Source organism: Ptychodera flava, chromosome 15, assembly GCF_041260155.1.
Source record: "Ptychodera flava strain L36383 chromosome 15, AS_Pfla_20210202, whole genome shotgun sequence".
Lineage (NCBI taxonomy): Eukaryota > Metazoa > Hemichordata > Enteropneusta > Ptychoderidae > Ptychodera > Ptychodera flava.
The window spans coordinates 27,213,911-27,233,990 of record NC_091942.1 but is presented as its reverse complement, the minus strand read 5'-3'; the positions used below and the strand labels follow the sequence as shown (position 1 = coordinate 27,233,990).

The 20,080-nt window shown below is 36.0% G+C and overlaps 2 protein-coding genes across 3 annotated transcripts; one reads left to right on the top strand and one right to left on the bottom strand.

The window, feature by feature from the left end:
• Positions 1 to 2,131: 2,131 nt before the first annotated feature.
• LOC139151724 (inactive serine/threonine-protein kinase 19-like) lies at positions 2,132 to 11,065 on the bottom strand. Of its 2 annotated transcripts, none has more exons than XM_070724700.1 (8): positions 10,947 to 11,065; positions 9,043 to 9,156; positions 8,210 to 8,355; positions 5,400 to 5,626; positions 4,827 to 4,924; positions 4,478 to 4,536; positions 3,876 to 3,964; positions 2,132 to 3,340 (listed from the first exon to the last, which is right to left on the bottom strand). In XM_070724700.1, exons 2-8 carry the CDS (start codon positions 9,152 to 9,154, stop codon positions 3,298 to 3,300), a joined length of 774 nt encoding a protein of 257 aa, XP_070580801.1. In that variant the 5' UTR covers positions 9,155 to 9,156; positions 10,947 to 11,065; the 3' UTR covers positions 2,132 to 3,297. The 2 variants fall into 2 exon arrangements, with proteins under 2 accessions (XP_070580801.1, XP_070580800.1); XM_070724699.1 differs by lacking the exon at positions 10,947 to 11,065 and adding an exon at positions 10,619 to 10,638.
• Positions 11,066 to 11,153: 88 nt separating this feature from the next.
• Positions 11,154 to 17,630, top strand: LOC139151723 (decapping and exoribonuclease protein-like). The gene is made up of 6 exons (XM_070724698.1): positions 11,154 to 11,758; positions 12,513 to 12,736; positions 13,500 to 13,713; positions 14,194 to 14,329; positions 14,676 to 14,770; positions 16,272 to 17,630. Exons 1-6 carry the CDS (start codon positions 11,154 to 11,156, stop codon positions 16,402 to 16,404), a joined length of 1,407 nt encoding a protein of 468 aa, XP_070580799.1. The 3' UTR covers positions 16,405 to 17,630.
• Positions 17,631 to 20,080: the final 2,450 nt, after the last annotated feature.

Here is a 20,080-nt window from a genome sequence, read left to right as displayed (position 1 = left end):
GGGGGGGGGGGGGGGGGGGGTCATCAAAATTTTTCGTCTGACAAAGGGGGGTCATCATTTTTTCGCGAAAAATGCAGGGGGGGTCTATATTTTTTTGAACACCGGCGACAAGATTTTGCCGGCCCCCCCCCCCCCCAGGCCGTAAAAACTGAACGGTCCCTAATCTGGGATAATTGGATTTTCATATTTTTCAAATTTCTCAAAAATGTTCGGTGTCCTATAGTTGAATGTCGCAATATTACAAGTTACTCATAAAACAAGTGTGTGCTATACAAAGAAAAGTAGATGAGATTACATTTGTAGATGAAATCGACATTACTTCACCATCCAATTATCCCAAATTTGTTCCAATCGTGTTGATAATTCATTTCTTAGTCTAATCGGTATTTACGGTACTTTAAGACTTGCTCGCGTCTGGTCAGGACAAGATGCCTCATAACACTCAAATTGTAGTATTTCATCAGCAATTCTTTTGCTTCGTCGACAACTCCCTGCCAATTTAATCTGCTTGCCTGAATTTAACCATCTAGCCAGGTTTGTATTCCTTGTAGGAGGAGACTCTGGTCGTAGGCGGTGAATAATGAACTGAACTGAAAACCTATGCATTTGATTGGCTTTGGCACGGGAATGATTGTCGTCGGTAAACTTTTGCTGACATTCCGAGAGTTTCATAGACTACGAGCCCTCCCTGGATAGAACAATATCGTTGGTAAGCGGCAACCACTCAACACTACATAGTTTGTAATTGTTGAATCTACAGGCTAAAGTATGCTACTGTCGAAACCTTCACGACTGATGAAAGCTTGATTTAATAAGCACGGACTTCTCTTCCCATGACAAGCAAAAGTCTAACCTTTAAGGTAGTATGCGCCTCGGAAGTGACAGACTTAAATTGTTGCTCAAACTGTCCTCGATGAAACTATCAACCATCCTCTCACCATATCAAGAGTAAAAATCAGGAGTCAATGTGCAAAAGTTTGGCACCAGATAAACATATTCGCTAACATTATTTACCGATATTTGACATTCAAAATGGCTGCCAACATTTTCTGTCCATGGTTCTGCCTGCCCGTGTCAACCTGGTGCATTGGGACAGGGGTGTTTAAGCCCACATCACATTTTGAGGAGTCTTTTATCGACATGCATTTTCTATAGGTTTTGTGCCGTCACCAACGTAAAAATTTCAGAAGTATGAAATGGTCTTGTAAATTTTACCTCACACGGAGTTTTTCGTTCACTGTTCATTGATTTTTATATACATGACTGAACAAATGTAAGCATATCTGATGGGATCACCAATGAAGGCGCAGGCCTTTTACTTTGGATGTCTCTGAATGAGTCATTCGAACAACCTAAGGTATTACAGCCTTAACTTTTACATGCTGCGTTGAGCAGTCTTTCCAGCCTCTTCTAAAGATGGCCTGCTGATCACCGTTGCCATTGCTGATACCTTCCATCATTGACATGACAAGATATTGAACACAACATACATGCCAAGGTGGTAGGATGAATTGATCTTGTTGCAATGAATGACAAAAGACATTTTACACCCTGTGATGAAACATCATTCTACTGAAAGAAATTCCCATGTGATGAAGTTAATGGCAACAAAAAAAACCGCTCAACACATTTGATTGACACTTGGTGCCTTATAAAATTTTATAAAATCATTTAATAATTTCCATTGCAGTTCAGAAAAATAAATAGAACAAAAACACAAATCTGATAATTGTGAAAGCGCACACTCTTTTCCTACTCTCTGAACGCTACATCTATAGCACGGTAGACTATGGTGCTTATCAGCCTCAAAGGAGAAAACTCATTCAGTGATTATCAATATACATGTAGTTGCTTCACACTGTTTTCCCTTTGGCACAAAGTTTTTTGTGACCTACTCGGTGTGTACTGATCTTCACAGAAATGATAAAGAAGAGAATCTTAGCGGTGGCTGGGGAAGATTAAGACTGGATAGGATCTACTTCACACAGACCCTAGTGAATTAATTTTTTGCATCAAGAACAGACTAATCTCCATACAGAGATTGAAGCGCGGTGGGGCAGCAGTGCTAGTTTGAACCAAGCTAGAGGGTTTTCAAGAAACTAATGTATTATTCATTTATCTACTTGGGGGGGGGGGGGGGGGGGGTTGAAGTATTATATATAAAAAGACAAAAAAATATATGTCATGGAAAATGTGCAATACCCAAAAAGTTGGTGAAATCCGTCGCCTGTGGCAGAGATTAGTGTGGCTACTGCTGAGACTCCCTAGCTATGTTTTAATTTTCCACACCGCTACAATCTCTGTATGGAGATTGGAAATACTCAGTCACAATGAACAGCAATAGTATCAGAAAAAAGACAAGAAAAAAATACAATAGGTCTTTTTTAAAGTCCAAAGTAAAATTAAAGCTACTTTTTTACCCATCTTTCAGCCATTCCAGCAGATACATTTAAATTTAGTTTTTGTAAATTTCTGGATGGGATAGGTTATTTCAGTAAATAGTTGCAGATGATCATACATTTTTGAAATAATCTTTTTTAGTATCAGAACAACACAGAAATCAATCACAAGAACTGTACAGTCTGACACCTCAAGAATTGACAAAGAAAAATGGTGATCCAAGCAATTAGACCACTGAATTTGCTGACCCACTGATCATACCAAGTAATGCCTTCCACAGTTTGTCTCCTAACTTACTGATACAATATTTCATTTACTTTATGTCTCAGAAATAGAAATAATGCCAAAGAAGTGGTAGTACTGAGTGGGCTGTACAAAAGGTGTGGAGAAGTAAAAAATTCCTACAATTTCTTGAGAATAAATCAATTTTATGCACAAGATATATTTCATTGTGTCTCAGCAGCTTAATGATATCCTGGTAAACTCAAAGTCTCTACTACACACATTACACCAACAAAATTGCTTATGTCTTTAAATTATTTTTCCCTTTTGATCTTCTGGTATTCTACAATACTTTCCTGAAAAAGTCCTTTACTTTATAAAGTCTCCTGAGTAAAAAAATTAATGTGTGTGTTTGATTTAATGTGTCTTTGGTGATTTAATTCCAACCATCATTCATTCAAAGTTCATGATACAAAGCCTGAAGCCCTTTTCTGCAAAAGATTGACATTCATGGTGACTGGTGGTCTTTCCCTTATAAACCTTGCAAAGTACCATGGACTCGTCCTCCATAGCTTGGCAGACATAAACATCTCTCCACTCAAATCGCTTTCAGCATCTATAGATGTCTTTTTTTGTCACGCAGACATCATGTACACATTCCCTGCTAGTTTCATGTTATTCACTTAGTCTCAGCAACCAGCCTGATGTAGTCTGGATCCTGAGTGGAGAAAAGAAAAAGCATTACAAATTGGGACCATGATAGGTACGTAATAATACCAAACACGCCGATACACCAGCACACTCAAGTGTCAATTTCAGAAGCGGTGTATCCAACGATGACATAGCTGATCACTATCTGCTTCATGGTACAATCAGATGACCCCCTGAATTGAGTGTCAAGTAAAAAGACTACACGCTGTTGAAGATTCACACACGTCACCAAGATGATCATAATATGTACATGGGGAGTTCAATTCCGAACAAGTTCTCCTTGGAAACACAGTATCCTTGTTTGGAGAGCCACAATATCGAAAGATAGTGTTTATTGTCATGTTGGTTCTTGGCAACCAGTGTTGCACATTTATTTAGAAGTGATATGTAAGATACTCGTCTCATCTTCTCCTGGTATTTGAATATGCAACAATGTAGGACAACATGGGCGAGAGCAAGTTCACGTTGTTTGTTTGATATAATATTGACATGGGAAAACTTGTAATTTGTTATGGTTAAATGAACAGTTGAAAAGTCTTTACCTTGTAACAAACTCTGCACCAATGATATCCAGCATGTGATAAGTCATACCAAGCTTCTTCACTGCAATAAGTTTCCTTTCTTCAAGTTCCTAGATGGTAAAAGCAACAGTGAAAAGCACTATTTTTGCTGCAACTTTTGCTCCAAGCCCATTGTTTTTTTCAACAAGATGGCTGCACTTTAATGTATCAGGAAACAGTCTGTGGAGACGTTTTAATTAGATCATAGAATCTCTTTTTTTTCAGGGTCTGTGAATAGACTTTGAACTTGATTAAAATATCCATGTCTGATCTATGATATCAGCATTACACACACATTACACACAGCATTACCTCACTGATAGGAGAAATAGAATTACCTATCCTGTGACACATTGCAATGCTCATAAGTTCCACATTATTTTGGACGCTGACATGAATCAACACGGAAGAACTGCTTCCTTTCTTTCTTTGAACATAGCGTTTTCAGAACATGTCTGTACTTGACATGTCTAGATACCACCAACAGTTAGAGGCAAATAGTTTTGATCCATCTGTTGAAAATTTCACCGAGTTGGTACTAGACAAGTTCATTACACAGAATGATTTTAGCTGTAAATTTTTACCTGCTGTAGAATCTCTTGATACTTTGCCTTCCTTATTGTCCTCAGCAATGTCTCCCTCCCTGGAAATAAAGGAGGGGAACAACATCAGGAAAGAACTCAGATTTGGAAAACTTACACATGTACATGTACCTCTACTGCCCTCACATCTAACATCCATATGTATTAGCTTTACACTGCAATACATTCAAAGAACAATTACTAGACAGATGGTCAAATACTTGGTAAGTTAACGATAACTTAAGATAATTTTTGTCTAAGTGATTGGAAATCATGAACTTTGACCTCACATCAATTATACATGTAAATCATTTATAAAATTTACAATGTTAATCAGGACATGCAAATTTACCTTTTGTGAAAGATTTCATAAATATTCCAGCACCAGGGATGGCCATCCACCAGCTACCAATATCACGAACAGTCAACAAACCAGCGTTCACCAGCTGCCTGCAAATTTAATTTCAGTAATGGACAGCATTGTAAGGATGTTTTTGACATTTATGTAATATGGTGAAATCAGAGTTCTGTATTTAAAGTTCAATAAAACTTTACCCTGTTATATTTGATTTAATGACACAAAATTCATGGAAAGAATCAAGAATTTTTAAAAGCACACACTTGAATTTATTGGGAGATAACTGATATTTCTGTGGAGCTTTACTTTTCTGAGCAACAAATATTTATTATTTTAAACGCACAATACTTCAGTATACAGTACATTCATTATTGCAAGATTACGCTTGCATTTTTTTCATCAACAACGCAATTATCTTTCTTCAGGCTTTTGATTGCACAAGACAACATGGCATCTTTGTATATATTCATTACTTGCAGAACATTAATTAATCATTTGTGTATTTTTTATGAGAAATTTATTGTATTCCCTTGTTTTCTGAAATGTAACATAATATTCATTACATACGTGATTTCATCATCTGTGAAAAGAAACTCGTCGATCATAGCGGCTTTGTTGAGGCTGACATCACAACACTTTTCAACAGCGGTCTCCAGGAACTTGTCCACAACGGGGTTACCCGGCAACTGCCTGAGTACATGTTGTTTGTAGTCCTCCGTGAACACAATGCAGTATTCATCTATTGTTGCTCCTAGTTTGAACATCTTGATCTCTTTCTTCTCTTTCAGTTGTCCCTGCAAACACAAAGAATTGACGATACTTTCAAATGCTTCCTTGTAATACTACTCTTTAATGTATGGTACATTCATAAAATAGCCTGAGTTTGCTGAGCAGATATTCACTGATAACAAGCGGCAAGAAAATAAATCTAAAGTAGCGATGTGGTTAATGAAATTCCTGACATATAACTGGAAGATTATAGGTCACATCCTCATGATAGGAATGGATGGAGAGACTGCTTTTGAAGTCTGATGATGAATAAATAAATAAATAAATAAATAAATAAATAAATAAATACAAACATAACATTCCCCCAATAGTAATGTTGAATTGTATTACAGCTCAGCTGCACATAAACCAATTGTTCTTTAGTCTTGGCAGTAAATCAGTGTTGTAAAATAAATCAGTGTTTTTCAAGTCTTTAAATGGCAAATTGTGGTTCAATACTACTGTTGAAGATGGTATAGCTGGACTTCTACTTAAGGGAATGAGGTAGCAATGAATAAATTGGACACTAGCAGTGGCTCAAGTCAAAGGAGCTGGCTTCTGCTATTCTAGTAGACTCTGTTATTGGTCAGAAAGGAGTATATATGCTGGCATTTAGGATGTATTCGAAAAGAATTGCAAACAAGCGACCTAGCGGCCGATATAGCTCCGCTGTGTTTATGTAGAGAATAACTATTTTTGACACATGTTGATGAAGAAGGTGGAAATCTTTGATAGCTCAATGCAATGGCCAGAAAAAAGTGGCTAAAATAAGCTGCAAAAATACACAATTCATCATACTTTGAATATATCACATTGGATCATCCCTAAAAACATTTAAACAAAAGCTATCCGATGAGTAGTTTTTGAGAATGAAATTTTCTGACCACAATGGCAACATTGCCCCAAAAAATAAAATTGCAGATTTCATCATAATTTCAAACGATCAAATTTAGTTCATCTATAGAAACCTGTATACCAAATTTCAAAGCTGTTTGACCAGTACTTTTTGAGAAAACACATTTTTTGACCAAAAAATGGAAAAATTGCCCTAAAAATTCAAAATTGCAGATTTCATCATTATTTCAATAAATATCATTTAGTTCATCTATAGAAACCTGTATACCAAATTTCAAAGCTATCAGATGAGTAGTTTTGGAAATACACATTTTTTGACCAAAAATGGCAAAAATTGCCCCAAAAATACAAAATTACAGATTTCATCAGAAATTCAATATATATTACTTAGCTCATCTGTAGTAACCTGTATACCAAATTTCAAAGCTATAAGACCAGTACTTTTTGAGAAACACACTTTTTGACCAAAAATGGCAAAAATTGCCCCAAAATTACAAAATTGCAGATTTCATCATAATTTCAATAAATATCATTAAGGTGATCTGTAGGAACCTGTATACCAAATTGCAAAGCTATCAGATGAGTAGTTTTGGAAATACACATTTTTTGACCAAAAATGGCAAAAAATTGCCCCAAAATACAAAATTACAGATTTCATCAGAAAATCAATATATATTACTTAGCTCATCTGTAGAAACCTGTATACCAAATTTCAAAGCTATCAGACCAGTACTTTTTGAGAAACACATTTTTTGACCAAAAATGGCAAAAATTGCCCCAAAATTACAAAATTGCAGATTTCATCATAATTTCAATAAATATCATTAAGGTGATCTGTAGGAACCTGTATACCAAATTGCAAAGCTATCAGATGAGTAGTTTTGGAAATACACATTTTTTGACCAAAAATGGAAAAAATTGCCCCAAAATTACAAAATTGCAGATTTCATCATAATTTCAATAAATATCATTTAGTTCATCTGTAGGAACCTGTATACCAAATTTCAAAGCTATCAGATGAGTAGTTTTGGAAATACACATTTTTTGACCAAAAATGGCAAAAATTGCCCCAAAAATACAAAATTACAGATTTCATCAGAAATTCAATATATATTACTTAGTTCATCTATAGAAACCTGTATACCAAATTTCAAAACTATCAGACCAGTACTTTTTGAAAAAAACATTTTTTGACCAAAAATGGCAAAAATTGCCTTAAAAATGCAAATTTGCATATTTCTGCACAATTTGAACAAATCTGAAATAGATCATCCCTAGGGACATATGTACCAAATATCAAAGCTGTCTGACTGGTAGTTTTGAAGAAGAAGATTTTTAAAGATTTTTTACCAAAAATGACAAAAATTGCCTTAAAAATACAAATATGCAAATTTCACCACGATTTGAACAAATCTGACTGAAGTCACCCTAAGTAAACTGCATATCAAATTTCAAAGCAATCGGACAAGCGGTTTCAGAGAAGAGGATTTTTTTACCAAAAACACCAAAAAATGCCCCAAAATACAAATATGCAAATTTCACCACGATTTGAACAAACTTAAGTGAGGTCACCCCAAGTGAACTGCATATAAAATTTCAAAGCAATCGGACTTGAGGTTTCAGAGGAGAAGGCAATTGTTGACGGACGACGGACGACGACGGAAAATCAACCTATTGATAAGCTCCGCGTCGCTGACAGCGGAGCTAAAAAGACATGATACAAAAAATATCAACTAAGACTTTTGGCCTCTCACCAGTTGCCGATCAACAAGAGTCTTGTTGCGGACAACACCATACACTTGATGCTTCAAAATAATATGAGGTATTCGGCTGTCGAATGATTCAATATGGTACAGTGTCTTGATGTACAGCAGGGCTGCTTTGGTGTCATTTGGCAAATCTGTGAATGGAAATATAGAAATGGCTCAGTTGTTGTTTTGCATCATGTTATGAAAACAGTGACGCTGTGATTCTCATGATGATGATGATGATATGATACTGATGATGTTCATAAATATCAACATACACAAGATATACGTTAAAAATACTGGGATAAGTTGACAACACTAACAAAACCTATCACTACATTCACGTAAGAGAAGTGCACGTAGTTCTGAGGTATTTATACTATATATCAAGTCTTTTCTATTTTCCCTTTGGCAACATTGAAACATTAACAATTCTACTTCTTAACACAGTTTGTGTGAGTGTATACAGCAGGGTCATAGCTGGGAAGTCAGCAAGTCAAAAATTTTCTTTGTGATAAGTGCTTACATAAATCAACACAGATTTTACAGCCTGCCATTTTCACCTGGTAAAGTTGGACCGAAGAGGATGGGGTGCCGCGGGGAGCTGGGGGGGGGTTGAATAGGGGTCTGAGAATTAATGTTTTAGGGCTACAGATTGTGCATATTACCTAAAAACCCAGCAACTCAGCATTCACATCTGCAGAGAGAGTTAGGAACTATTTCTGAGAATGCTTCACTGTGTGTTTCAGAACACCTAAATTATCAGAAATAGCAGCATTCAATGTCTCCAAAATCCTTTATATAGGTTTCCAGAGAGAGATAAATCCCTATGAACTTACCTTGGTTTGAAATTGAGCAATCATTACTGCCCCAGTCTGACTGCTGACCAGCCGTTGCTGCTATCTTCCTTTTCTTTTTGAAGACATCAGGGACACGTCGTGACCTCTTCATTTCTGATGCACAAAAAGAGGTGAATTTTTTTTATTTCCAATCAATACAACTTGGCAGTCAAGACTTTGTGAGATTTAAGCACTACGCGAATGTCATTTCCATATCTTTTGACCTTCCTTTCTAGTTATCACTTGCAAGTCCAACCATAACATTGAAATCCTGTAGGATGTACCAAAAAGATGGGTAAAACTGAAGGATGAACGGCAAAGAGTGACACCCTCTGTCCATTCCCTTCCCTGTTCATCCTTCTTTGGCCTCTACAACTTTTCCACGGTTCTGTTCACTTGCATTGGAATAAACACAGGGCTAAGGCTGCTAGTGCTTTTGTAAATTTAAGCATTTGAGATTTAAATTGTGATTATTAATTTTCACTTCCATATTCCTACACAGGATGAGTTAAGTTCCTGACACAACTACAGCCTAGCCTTTTGGTGACATGTCAAAGATTTTACTTTTGATGTTGAGCTAGCTTGTACTGGCCACAAAGAGTGTATCATAATTCTCAGAGTTTTCAGTGGTTAATATAAATTGCTGATCAATACATTCAAGCATGAGCTGGAATGCTCAAATGGCCCTTTTATAGGTCTATGTTCTTGGCATTGCATGGCTTCAAACCTGATCTTGCAATGCCAGGGACACACAGTTTCTGGACATTTACACGCTATACTGCCTCAACCGTCATTGTTTGGGCATAGTCCCTTTTACCCCAATGTAAAGACACCTCTGGTTACAATATCTTGGGAATCAAAGGTAGGATGGTTCCCTTTGTCTGCTGGACACACAACCAAACACTTGACAGAACCAGAGGGTTATCAGAATAGGTTGTACGACAAATATCAATCACACCTTGGACATAGATGAAGCATTACCTCCATTATCAAACTGACTACTGTGTGTGCTACCTCCACGATCGTTTTAATTTGTTCGTTTTGTATAATCAGAGTAAGTCATTTTGAAAGTGGCAACTTGGGCCAGATACAGCACAAACACAGCTGCACGCCCAACTAAGGTATTATTAGAACCACAGGCATTCAACTCAATGCAAGCAAACCGTCAATGATGCAACAGTGTAATAAAAAGATGGGTAAAGTATATTTATACTGGTTGCATCAGTGACGGTTTGCTTGCATTGAGTCGAATGCCTGTGATTAACCCTTTTCCTGCCAAGTCCATATTTCACCATCAGGTCAAGATGGTAAAATTAATGAAACACAACATGTTCCATAAGTTGTATTTTAACATAATACTGTACTTTTGAAGGCTGTTGAAAACATAAATACTGTAAACTTTATTTTGGACTAAAGATGCTATAACAGACCAAGCCAAGTGGGTGAAAATACGTCATGTTTTGGCTCAATACCGCTCTTTACTGACTTGGCTGATGGAGAAGTGATACTGTCTGGCAAGAAAAGGGTTAAAACAGCTGTAGTCCTCAAATCAGACATGGTTGGTCTATCGACATACTCATCCTTTCTTTCTTGGGGGAAAATGTCTGGTGATCCAAGCCAAATATTCGAAAATGCCCGTAACAAGAGGCGAGTTTATGTGTTATGAGTCTCAAACAACAGGTGTGATGCGCCGAAAAGACTGACTGAGAAATGCAACTGGCTTACGTGTTACTGTTAGTGTTACATACATTTATGTAAAGTCACTGTACGGTCAGCATTTTTCAGTCTTCCGGTTTCATTATGTGGTGATTCACAAAGAAAAGTTTATTGTCCAATAAAGATTATACAAAACGATACAGACACTGTCACTGGTCATGTTCAATAAAGAAATGTCCAAATCTTACCAAAGTTTGTCAGGAGAACTCGACGTACGACACCAGAACCACGGCCATGTTGTGAAATAATAATTTATTTACCCGACATCCTTTGTAAGTATCATGACCTAGGTTACTCTGAGGTCATTCGGGTCACGGGGAATAACCGTGGAACCGCACAAGCATGATCGATGTTACATACTGAAAGTGAAAGAGATGTGATTTGAAAGTCTCAAGATGAAACGGCAACATGAAGGAAGAGATTCGGAATACACTAAGCGGAGAAGAGCTACCTATGAACAAAGTGAAAGGCCGAGGAAGCGATCTTCGCCAGATGATGCCAAAAGTCTTCCAACACGCGCACACCTGTACAATGAGCGATTTCCGTATTTCAGAAAACCCGCCGAAATCGGTCACTTCTCTATTGACGCCAACAGGGCATTCTTCAACGACGATCGGCAATTGAAGTACTACTTTCCGCCAAAAGATCCCCGTCGCATTGACTTTGATTTGAGAAAAGGATATGATATATTCATCAAGAAAAACGAAGATCACAAAGATAGACTCGATTTGCTTCTGAAGTGGATTCTTGCAAATCGTGATAAATTCGAACTTCACTCAAAAAGCCATAACAGCAGCAGTGGAAAAGATGAAAAGTCAGAAGAAGATGCTAAAGAAGAAGGAAATTCCAGGACGAAACAAAGTGATGGACAATCCATAGAAGAAAAAACACAGGGTACTCAGGAAAATGCACAGGGTACTAAGGAAGATGAGGAAAGGGTCCAAAAGGAAGAGGATGAGGAAAAGGTTCAAAAGGAAGAGAGAAACCAGAAAACTTATAAGTGCGACATTGTAATTTGCGTATACATATTAAGTTAGCAGATATATTGACCCAGCAATGTGGGTCATTATGATTTTTATAATGACAATGTTGGTGATGATGATCATGCTGATGATGATGATGGTGGTCGCGATCATGGTCATTTACGATAGTAGGGTGATATCAAGCCGAAACAAAAGTGTATTGTGCCGTATTTTCTATCTTTCTCTGAAGTTATGAGTGTTTCCAATGTAATGCCAGCCACTGTATATGTGTTGACAATGATACAGTTGTTAGCATGTGTACACATCACATAAAGTACAACATTCATATTCTTGATAATGTGGTGTATTTGTGATTTATAGAACAAACTTTGTTAGCAATTTGTTACAGAGGATAATAACAGTGAAAAAAACCATATGAACTTTATTTTGGTACTGCCAGCTCTTCCAAATGCTTGTTGCCACAACTTTGTAATATCTTCCTTCAACAACACAAACAATTGATTTTCTTCTATTTGATTTTGTGCCATCACAAGATAAGACTTAGACCATTGTAAATGAAAAGTGGGTTTCTGTCATATAGAATAATCTGACGTGAGGTTTTATTCAGACTGGAAGTTTTTCAAGCTTTCATAAGCCATTTACATTTTGGTAAAAGTCATGATATTGAAATTTCTGTTGCTTTAATAATAGAGTATCCCAAAGCTGAACTAAAGTAGAGCTAAAAAGCTCTCTATGTGATGTTTACTTCAACTCTCCTCTTTTCTAATGCAGTTTGAATACAGATTTTGTCACATGGCGAGGTCACCTGACCAAAATTCTCTGTACTCCGTACGAAAACAGAGATGGCTGGTTGATGGCTGTGTCCTTGTACAACGGGACGTACTACATGAGTGAAGTGGAAACAGAAGAAGCCAAACAGCAGAGAGAGAGCATGACAGACAAGCACAAAGAAATGACTTACTGGGGTGTTAAATTTGAACAGTACGTCACAAGTGGTAAGTTAAATGTTGTATTCAGTGCATCAAGAGGCCAGATAGTCACTGATTTGATAGCATGTTGTCAAAAGGAAACCATGAAATACTGAAATGAAGTTTCTTGGTCATGAATGCTTCATAATTGTTTGTCAAAACATAGACAGCCACATTATGAAATATTAAAGTATATTTATCAATTTTATGAATGACTTCATTTGTCTTTTCTGGCTAGACTTTTAGATGGAATTATAAAGTAGACTCACTTTAAAGCCCCTTTGCAATTTGAATGTGGATTGTTTTGGTATCAGTTTCTTGTTATCTTGTATACATATGTGTTACATTTGTCATTTCCAGCTCAGGAATGAGTTTGATTTGTAAAGTACTGTGTTTCCTATCACAGTGATTGAGAGCTGTCCAAGGAAATGGTTTTTGGAAACTTGATATTTTATGCCATCTATCTACAGCTTATAACATGACCCATTAACCCTTTGAGTGCCAAAGGCAATTTTCTGTCACCTTCATAAAATATACTCCAGTAATTTTTTTCAGAATTTTGCTAAAAGCTCTAGCCAATGATATGTGTGATGTCCAAATGTGATGGTACAAAATTATCAAAAAATTGCAGAAAAATACCTGAAAATTGGTAAAATATTGCACTAAAATTTTGGTGGGAAAAATTACAGCACTCAAAGGGTTAAACTCTGGTCATGTAGTTATATGCTATCCTATAAAACAGCTAAGAATAGTGATGGTAATTAAATTTGCACCTTTCTTTTCTGTTTAGTTGACGGTGAAACGTCACCGGACACAGAAGAAGCAGTGAACAACATTGACGGCTACTGTGCTGTAGTGAGGACCAGATTAAACAGCCATTCCTTGGTGTTTTCTGGTGAGGTTGATTGCTGTGAATCACCCAAACACAGAACACAGAGTGGATACATTGAGTTGAAGACTAGCCGTGAGATGGACACCGACAGACAGTATAGGAACTTCAAGCGGTAAGAAAGAGTGGAAATCTGCTTACGGTTTGAAGTGCCCTTTTTAACCCTTTCACCACCATGGTTTGTCCCAAATCTACTGTTTTCTATGGTAAAGTTGGACCTGTATACAAGGAACTGGGGGTGAAAGGGTTAAAGGGGATATCAGTTTGTCGTGCAATTTTATCTCCTTTGACAGTAAACATTAGTATCCATGGGCAAAAAATTCTAGAATATAAGGTAAGCAGGTCATGAAAATTCAGAGAATGTGTTTTGATTCAAATCGTGTCAGTTTTGTCCTGTATTGTCATTAGCATACTGAAGAATATAAAAAATTTTAAGCGGCAAAATATCAACAGTAATGTGAACTTAGGTTTGCATCATTTGATGATTAGCTTCTCAGTTCTGAAGACAAACAACCGGATGAATTTGCTGTCGTGTGATTAAAGGTTGTTTTGATACAAATTATTCATTATTTTCGATACGATGATTCATCTGCAGATTCAAGTTACTGAAGTGGTGGGCCCAGTCATTCCTTCCCGGTGTGCCAAGGATTATTTGTGGTTTCCGCGATGACGACGGAAGAGTTGTCAGGCTTCAAAATTATGACACCCTGAAAATACCAGACTTGTGCAAGGTAAGACAGATACTCTTATTTCTTTAGACAGACAAGACAAGAGTTGTGAAATGAATATAACTCAATATACATGCATATATCTGTAGTAGCACTTGCCTAGCCCAATATAGTTCAATAGTGAAGACAAAAATGTTGAGTTCTTTTCATCAATTAAAGTTTACTGGATTTTGTATCCTATTTTTGAGACTGGTATTTGAAACAGTTCATACGATACCAACTAAACACTCAGTGAATTTGAGGAAGGCTTCAAACCTGTCAAAGTCATACAAATGACCTATATTGATGCATGTATAAGGAATCTTGCAAGGTCCCTCTTTCAGTTCTTTTGTTCATCTCAATCTAACAGGCTGATTACAATTCATGGAATCCAGCGGTTTGTTTCACATTCTGTGACAAGTTTCTGTCCTTTGTCAAGTCTGTGGTGAAAAGAGACGATCCAAGGTAAGCTTGAAATATCACAGGTTAACACACAATTGCTGCATTGGAGAAAATTTTTTCCTCTGTCATTAGGTCAAGCGATATCGGTGAAAAGATCTACAATAAAGATTTATTGCATGTAAAATGATGACATATTCTAGCTCTGCAGCACAAGTGTGTCATTGATGTGTTATCATAGGTCACATTGACATCAGTGATTTTAGCTGCAGCTGGTTGTTGGAGATCACTTGCATGTCAACACTACAAGTTCCTATACAGGGACACATACATGCTATGTGTTGTTGTTCATTTCCACGACGACTGGCACGGAACAGGGATGTCATGTAACTTCTTTCTGAAAGAAGACATATTTAACTTCTCATACTTCATATCTCACCAAAATTTGATGTAACCTTGGTGATTTACTTGTGCTTGGTTCGTCCAGCCAATAAAAGAATTTGGGATTTACGGACCAAGTGTAGCAAATTGGCAACAATTAAATTTTCTTCACTTTTAATCATAGAAAAATATGACTATCATTCAGATTTATTGATTGATTAATTTATTGAATGAGGGAGTAAGGTAGAGTGCATTGCTAAATAACTTTACAAATTAGCATCCAAGTTGTGCCACTTGTATATTTCTGATGCAAAGAATGCTGAGAATAATAGAATCTCACATCCCTAAGGATCTGGGATCAGATTTCTCACAAGAGTTGGGGATATTCTGTCTCACACTCGCTGCAAATATTCCCAACGAGTGTGAGAAATCTGATCCCAGGTCCTTGGTGTGTGAGATTCTTTTTCTCACATGACCACAAAATGCGTTAAATTCACACTGGAAACATTTAATGTTTAACTGTATCAGCGACTATCCTACTTCGTGGTCATCTAGTATTCCGTGTCACTAACGCGAACTCTGTTGCGAGTTCCACTGCTGATACTTCAACTTCTGCTAGGGACGAGATGTCCAACAAAAAAATTGGCTATATGTTCAAAGTGGCCTACTGTATGTTCACAGTTACTTGTAAAATTTTCCCATTTTTTTGTGAGTATGTCACCAACTACCGGTACGTACAACATTATCCAAAATTGCGACAACGCTGTCGTCTGCCCTGTACTCTCACCTGCTTACTTTGTAGTTCCGGTCAGTGAGTTAATCATCGTGCTATTGGATGAGATTTTGTTCATGGAACAAAAGGCTGTTTATCATCCAATCAGAGCTAGTGTAATATTTCTGAGATTTCTGATTTCTGAAAAATCGATCCCACACTCGAGTATGGAATCGATTTTTCCCACATCGTCGATCCCACACTCCCAGTGGCCAGGAATGTGAGACATTGAAAGACTGTGAAGTGTATAGACAGTAGAATCTCTGCCATCAATTCTTATACAACAATGTCAACCATTAATCACAGCTATAAGATCTTGTATGCCTTCTCGACAACTTCACTTACCCTTGTTGATGCCAATTGTAAATTTCACATATTCTTGTCCAATTCTTTGCTTTTTAATGTCCATTACAGGGTGGTCTACTTGTTTGAATGGAATCCTACATCGGCCATGGTGACCTTCACTGTGCATGAGGAACCGGAGCATTGCTTCCTAAGGGAATGGTACCTTGACAGTACCACGGAAGAAACATCAACGTCGGAATAGTCATTGATGAGACAAGCGCTGCCTGGGAATTACACAATCACCATTAAATGTCTTAATCTATCATGGACATAGTCTAGTTCAACCTTATAGCTTTCTACATTATGGTTTGACTTCAGGTTTTTAAAAAGGGACATTCCATTTGAAAATTTCCTTTAATGCTAAGAGCATGACATAGTAATATTCAATTAGGCATAAGATATTGATGAGTACTATATTGTTTACAAATGCAAGTCCAATCACAACAAGGTATTATCAATAGTGAAGGATCACAGATCACAAATCACACCTTCTGTAGATTACAGTTCCTTTTTTCTTTAATATCTACTGTCTTAAAGAAGCCAAGTTGCTACAGTGGTTGTCACTTCATTAATTTCAACCAGTACATTGGTAAAAACCACCATCTTATAATTACAAGTATGTTACCAATACCTCACCAGCATTTGATAGTTTTGTTCGTGCGAAATAGGCATTAGTCAACCATGCACTATGTTTTGGCAAATTTTCATGAAAAAAAAATAAATCAAAATACAGGCCCTCATGTTGACTTGGGCAATTTACATGCGAAAAGAATTTTGTTTTATAGACATCTGGACAAGACAACAGTCCTAATGAAGTAAACTGCAAGGTCAGTGCAAACACAATGTGCCATCTTTCATCAAAGAAATTTCATATTTTTATCAAAACACCGAATGTCAAACACATGATTAGAACTTTTTTTAGTTAGTTGCAGGCCGGTGAAAGGTGAAAGACTTATATCATGTCAAGTCTATCAAATATGGAAAAAATAATGATAAATAGATATCAATTTTAACTTTTTCTGGGTTACTAGTAGTTTACACAAATTGAAACAGTACTTTTCGCTTCATGCAATGATATCATCCCAAAATAGTCCAATTTTGTTACAGGTATGTAGCTGGTACGTACTGGTAACAGTAGTATTGAAATACCAAAGTCATGAATTAATCTGTAGAGACTTTCAATATCAGAACACGTGGAAGATCATCAGGTCATTCAAACATCACCCCAGTAGCAATCTTTTATAGAGCATGCATGATAGTTTTTTGATGTAATATTTTACATAAACTTTGTTTTCCGCATGGGCAACCGCTTTTCTGATATTCTCTGCAGATGCATTTTATTGACAAGATACAGATTAGACAACTATGAGAAAAGATTAGACAACTATGAGTTTCAGAATAAAAAATAAAAAGAGAAGTTTTATATTATTTTTTGTGTTTGAGTGATTTTATACTTGTAGTCATTGCATACTGGTGCATGTGCTTACCCAGCTACAAAATCCCCCACAGACCTAAACACAACAAAGGTGTTTTTACATCCATACACACTACCACATGGAGGTAATCGTATACTGTTTAATTGACACATTACTGGGATGTACACATATATACTACTTTGTGTCAATAGCAATCTGGTACATCGAATAGGCTACATGTTGAGAGGAGGCAAAGCTGTATTACATTTTGATCACGAAGTGCGCCCCCAACAGGCAAAGTGATAAATTCTTTTTATTGGATGCCTTCCAGCTGTCGTGACTGAAACCAGACTGCCAGAGTTGTTGTATTGAGCATTTATGTCACATCCTGGAAACAAAATCATGGAATCTTAAACAGTTAACAAAATTAAGAGTAATTCACTTCTGTTTCTTGTGTTGGTTCATTGTGATTTATTGTGCTTTAGACCCAAAGATGAAATGTATTGTAATACAGCCTTCGTGTCCACACAGACTGAGTGTTCAGGGTGTTGTTCCAGGGAATGTAATATTATTTTTGAAAACATCTCTAATCTCATTTTTCAAAACATCCGTAGTTGGAAATTTAGTAGAAGGCAACATGCTGACAAACGAAGAAATTAATAGCTAAAATGTTGGATGCCAACAAAGAATTGTCTACATAAACAATTAGGCTTGAATTACTCCAATGTACAGTTTGCTTATTTGCTGCTGTTTCCGAGCATCTTTAAGATTAAAGTGAGAATTAAAAGGCCAAGATGTGAAAAGTTAGTTGTAATAATAACTAGAACAACGCCATGCATAAAGGGGGCATGGCATATTACGCAGTGTTTTTTCCCAATATCATTTTTTGAAAAATTTTGTTCAATTATTATTGATTTGTTTTAGAAATATTGGAAGGGTTTACTTAACAGCATAACAACTGGCAGTAAGTTCATGCAAATCACCTGATTTCCTGGCTTCTTTTTCTCGTTTTCAACATTTCAAAACATAACTCTAATCTGGGTGGGTCATATTGTATGAAATTTTCACAGTTCACTCATGAGATACTATTCAACAAACCAGCAATGAAGTTCTTACATTTTGAATAAAATTCATTTCAATGTTGCTTACTATGATTTTTAATCACTTACCACACCTTTCCTTCCATGAACATACTTCAGATACTGTACAACATTGACTTACTCTGAGAACATGAACTGTGACTGAAACATAATTTTTGTCACAGACTGAAAGACAGACAGACAGACAAAATAGTGTCATGACATTATGTGAACTGCACCCACAGGGGCAAAAAAAACAGAAATTAAATACCATTATTGTATCAAAAGTTTACATCAATGTTATCAAATAAACCGATGAAAACTGTCAACTTAAGTATATGTAACTCGAGATACGCATATAATGTGTGTCTGTATGTGTGGGTTTTCTCAAATTACATAAAATTCTCCCACATAATAAACAGTGCACAGGGTTTTACTAAGAATGGACTTGAATACATTAATCTACGGGTATGGTTACATTTACTGAGATAAATATTTTGATGAGAGTTCCAGGAATTTAATTATTTGCTTTAAAAGAATGGTTTCATCTTGAAAAATTAATATCTCACAAATTTTCACAATTTGATCATAACAAAACTTGTTTTTAGTCTTCTGGTTTCTTGCCTTAGTCTCCAAAAATGTTATCATGGAAGTTGGGAAAGGTCACAGAGAATTCTATAGTTTGGTTTTCTGTTGCATTGTTGTAAATCAGAAATCAACTTGTGGGTCACCTGGTAACAATCATGAACTTGGCATTGTCTTTGCCGATTTTTTTCCTGAAACTTTAAAATATCTTTATCTTACATTTAAATTTTGTACATGGTTTGTTTTCTAGATTTTACATGTTTATATATACATATATATATATATATATATATATATATATATATATATATATATATATATATATATATATATATATATATATATACACACACACACACACACACTTGTGATTTTCAAGGTCATGTGGAGTAGAGCGCTTGATACAGAAGCAGAGCTAGATAAATTGTTAAAATATGTTTTGTTTCGTCAACAAGGCTACACTTGTCAAGTGGTTGTATCTCCGACAAGTGTAGCAAGCCTTGCTAGCTATATGAAACAAATTTGTGGTGGGAATGTAAACTGATTCATATATTCTCATTCATATATATATATATATATATATATATATATATATATATATATATATATATATATATATATATATATATATATATATATATATATATATATATATATATATATATATATATATATATACATACATACATACATATATATATATATATATATATATATATATATATATATATATATATATAAATAAATAAACAGATTACTTCAAGTACAAAGTAATGAAATCTGTTACTTAAGTTTCATG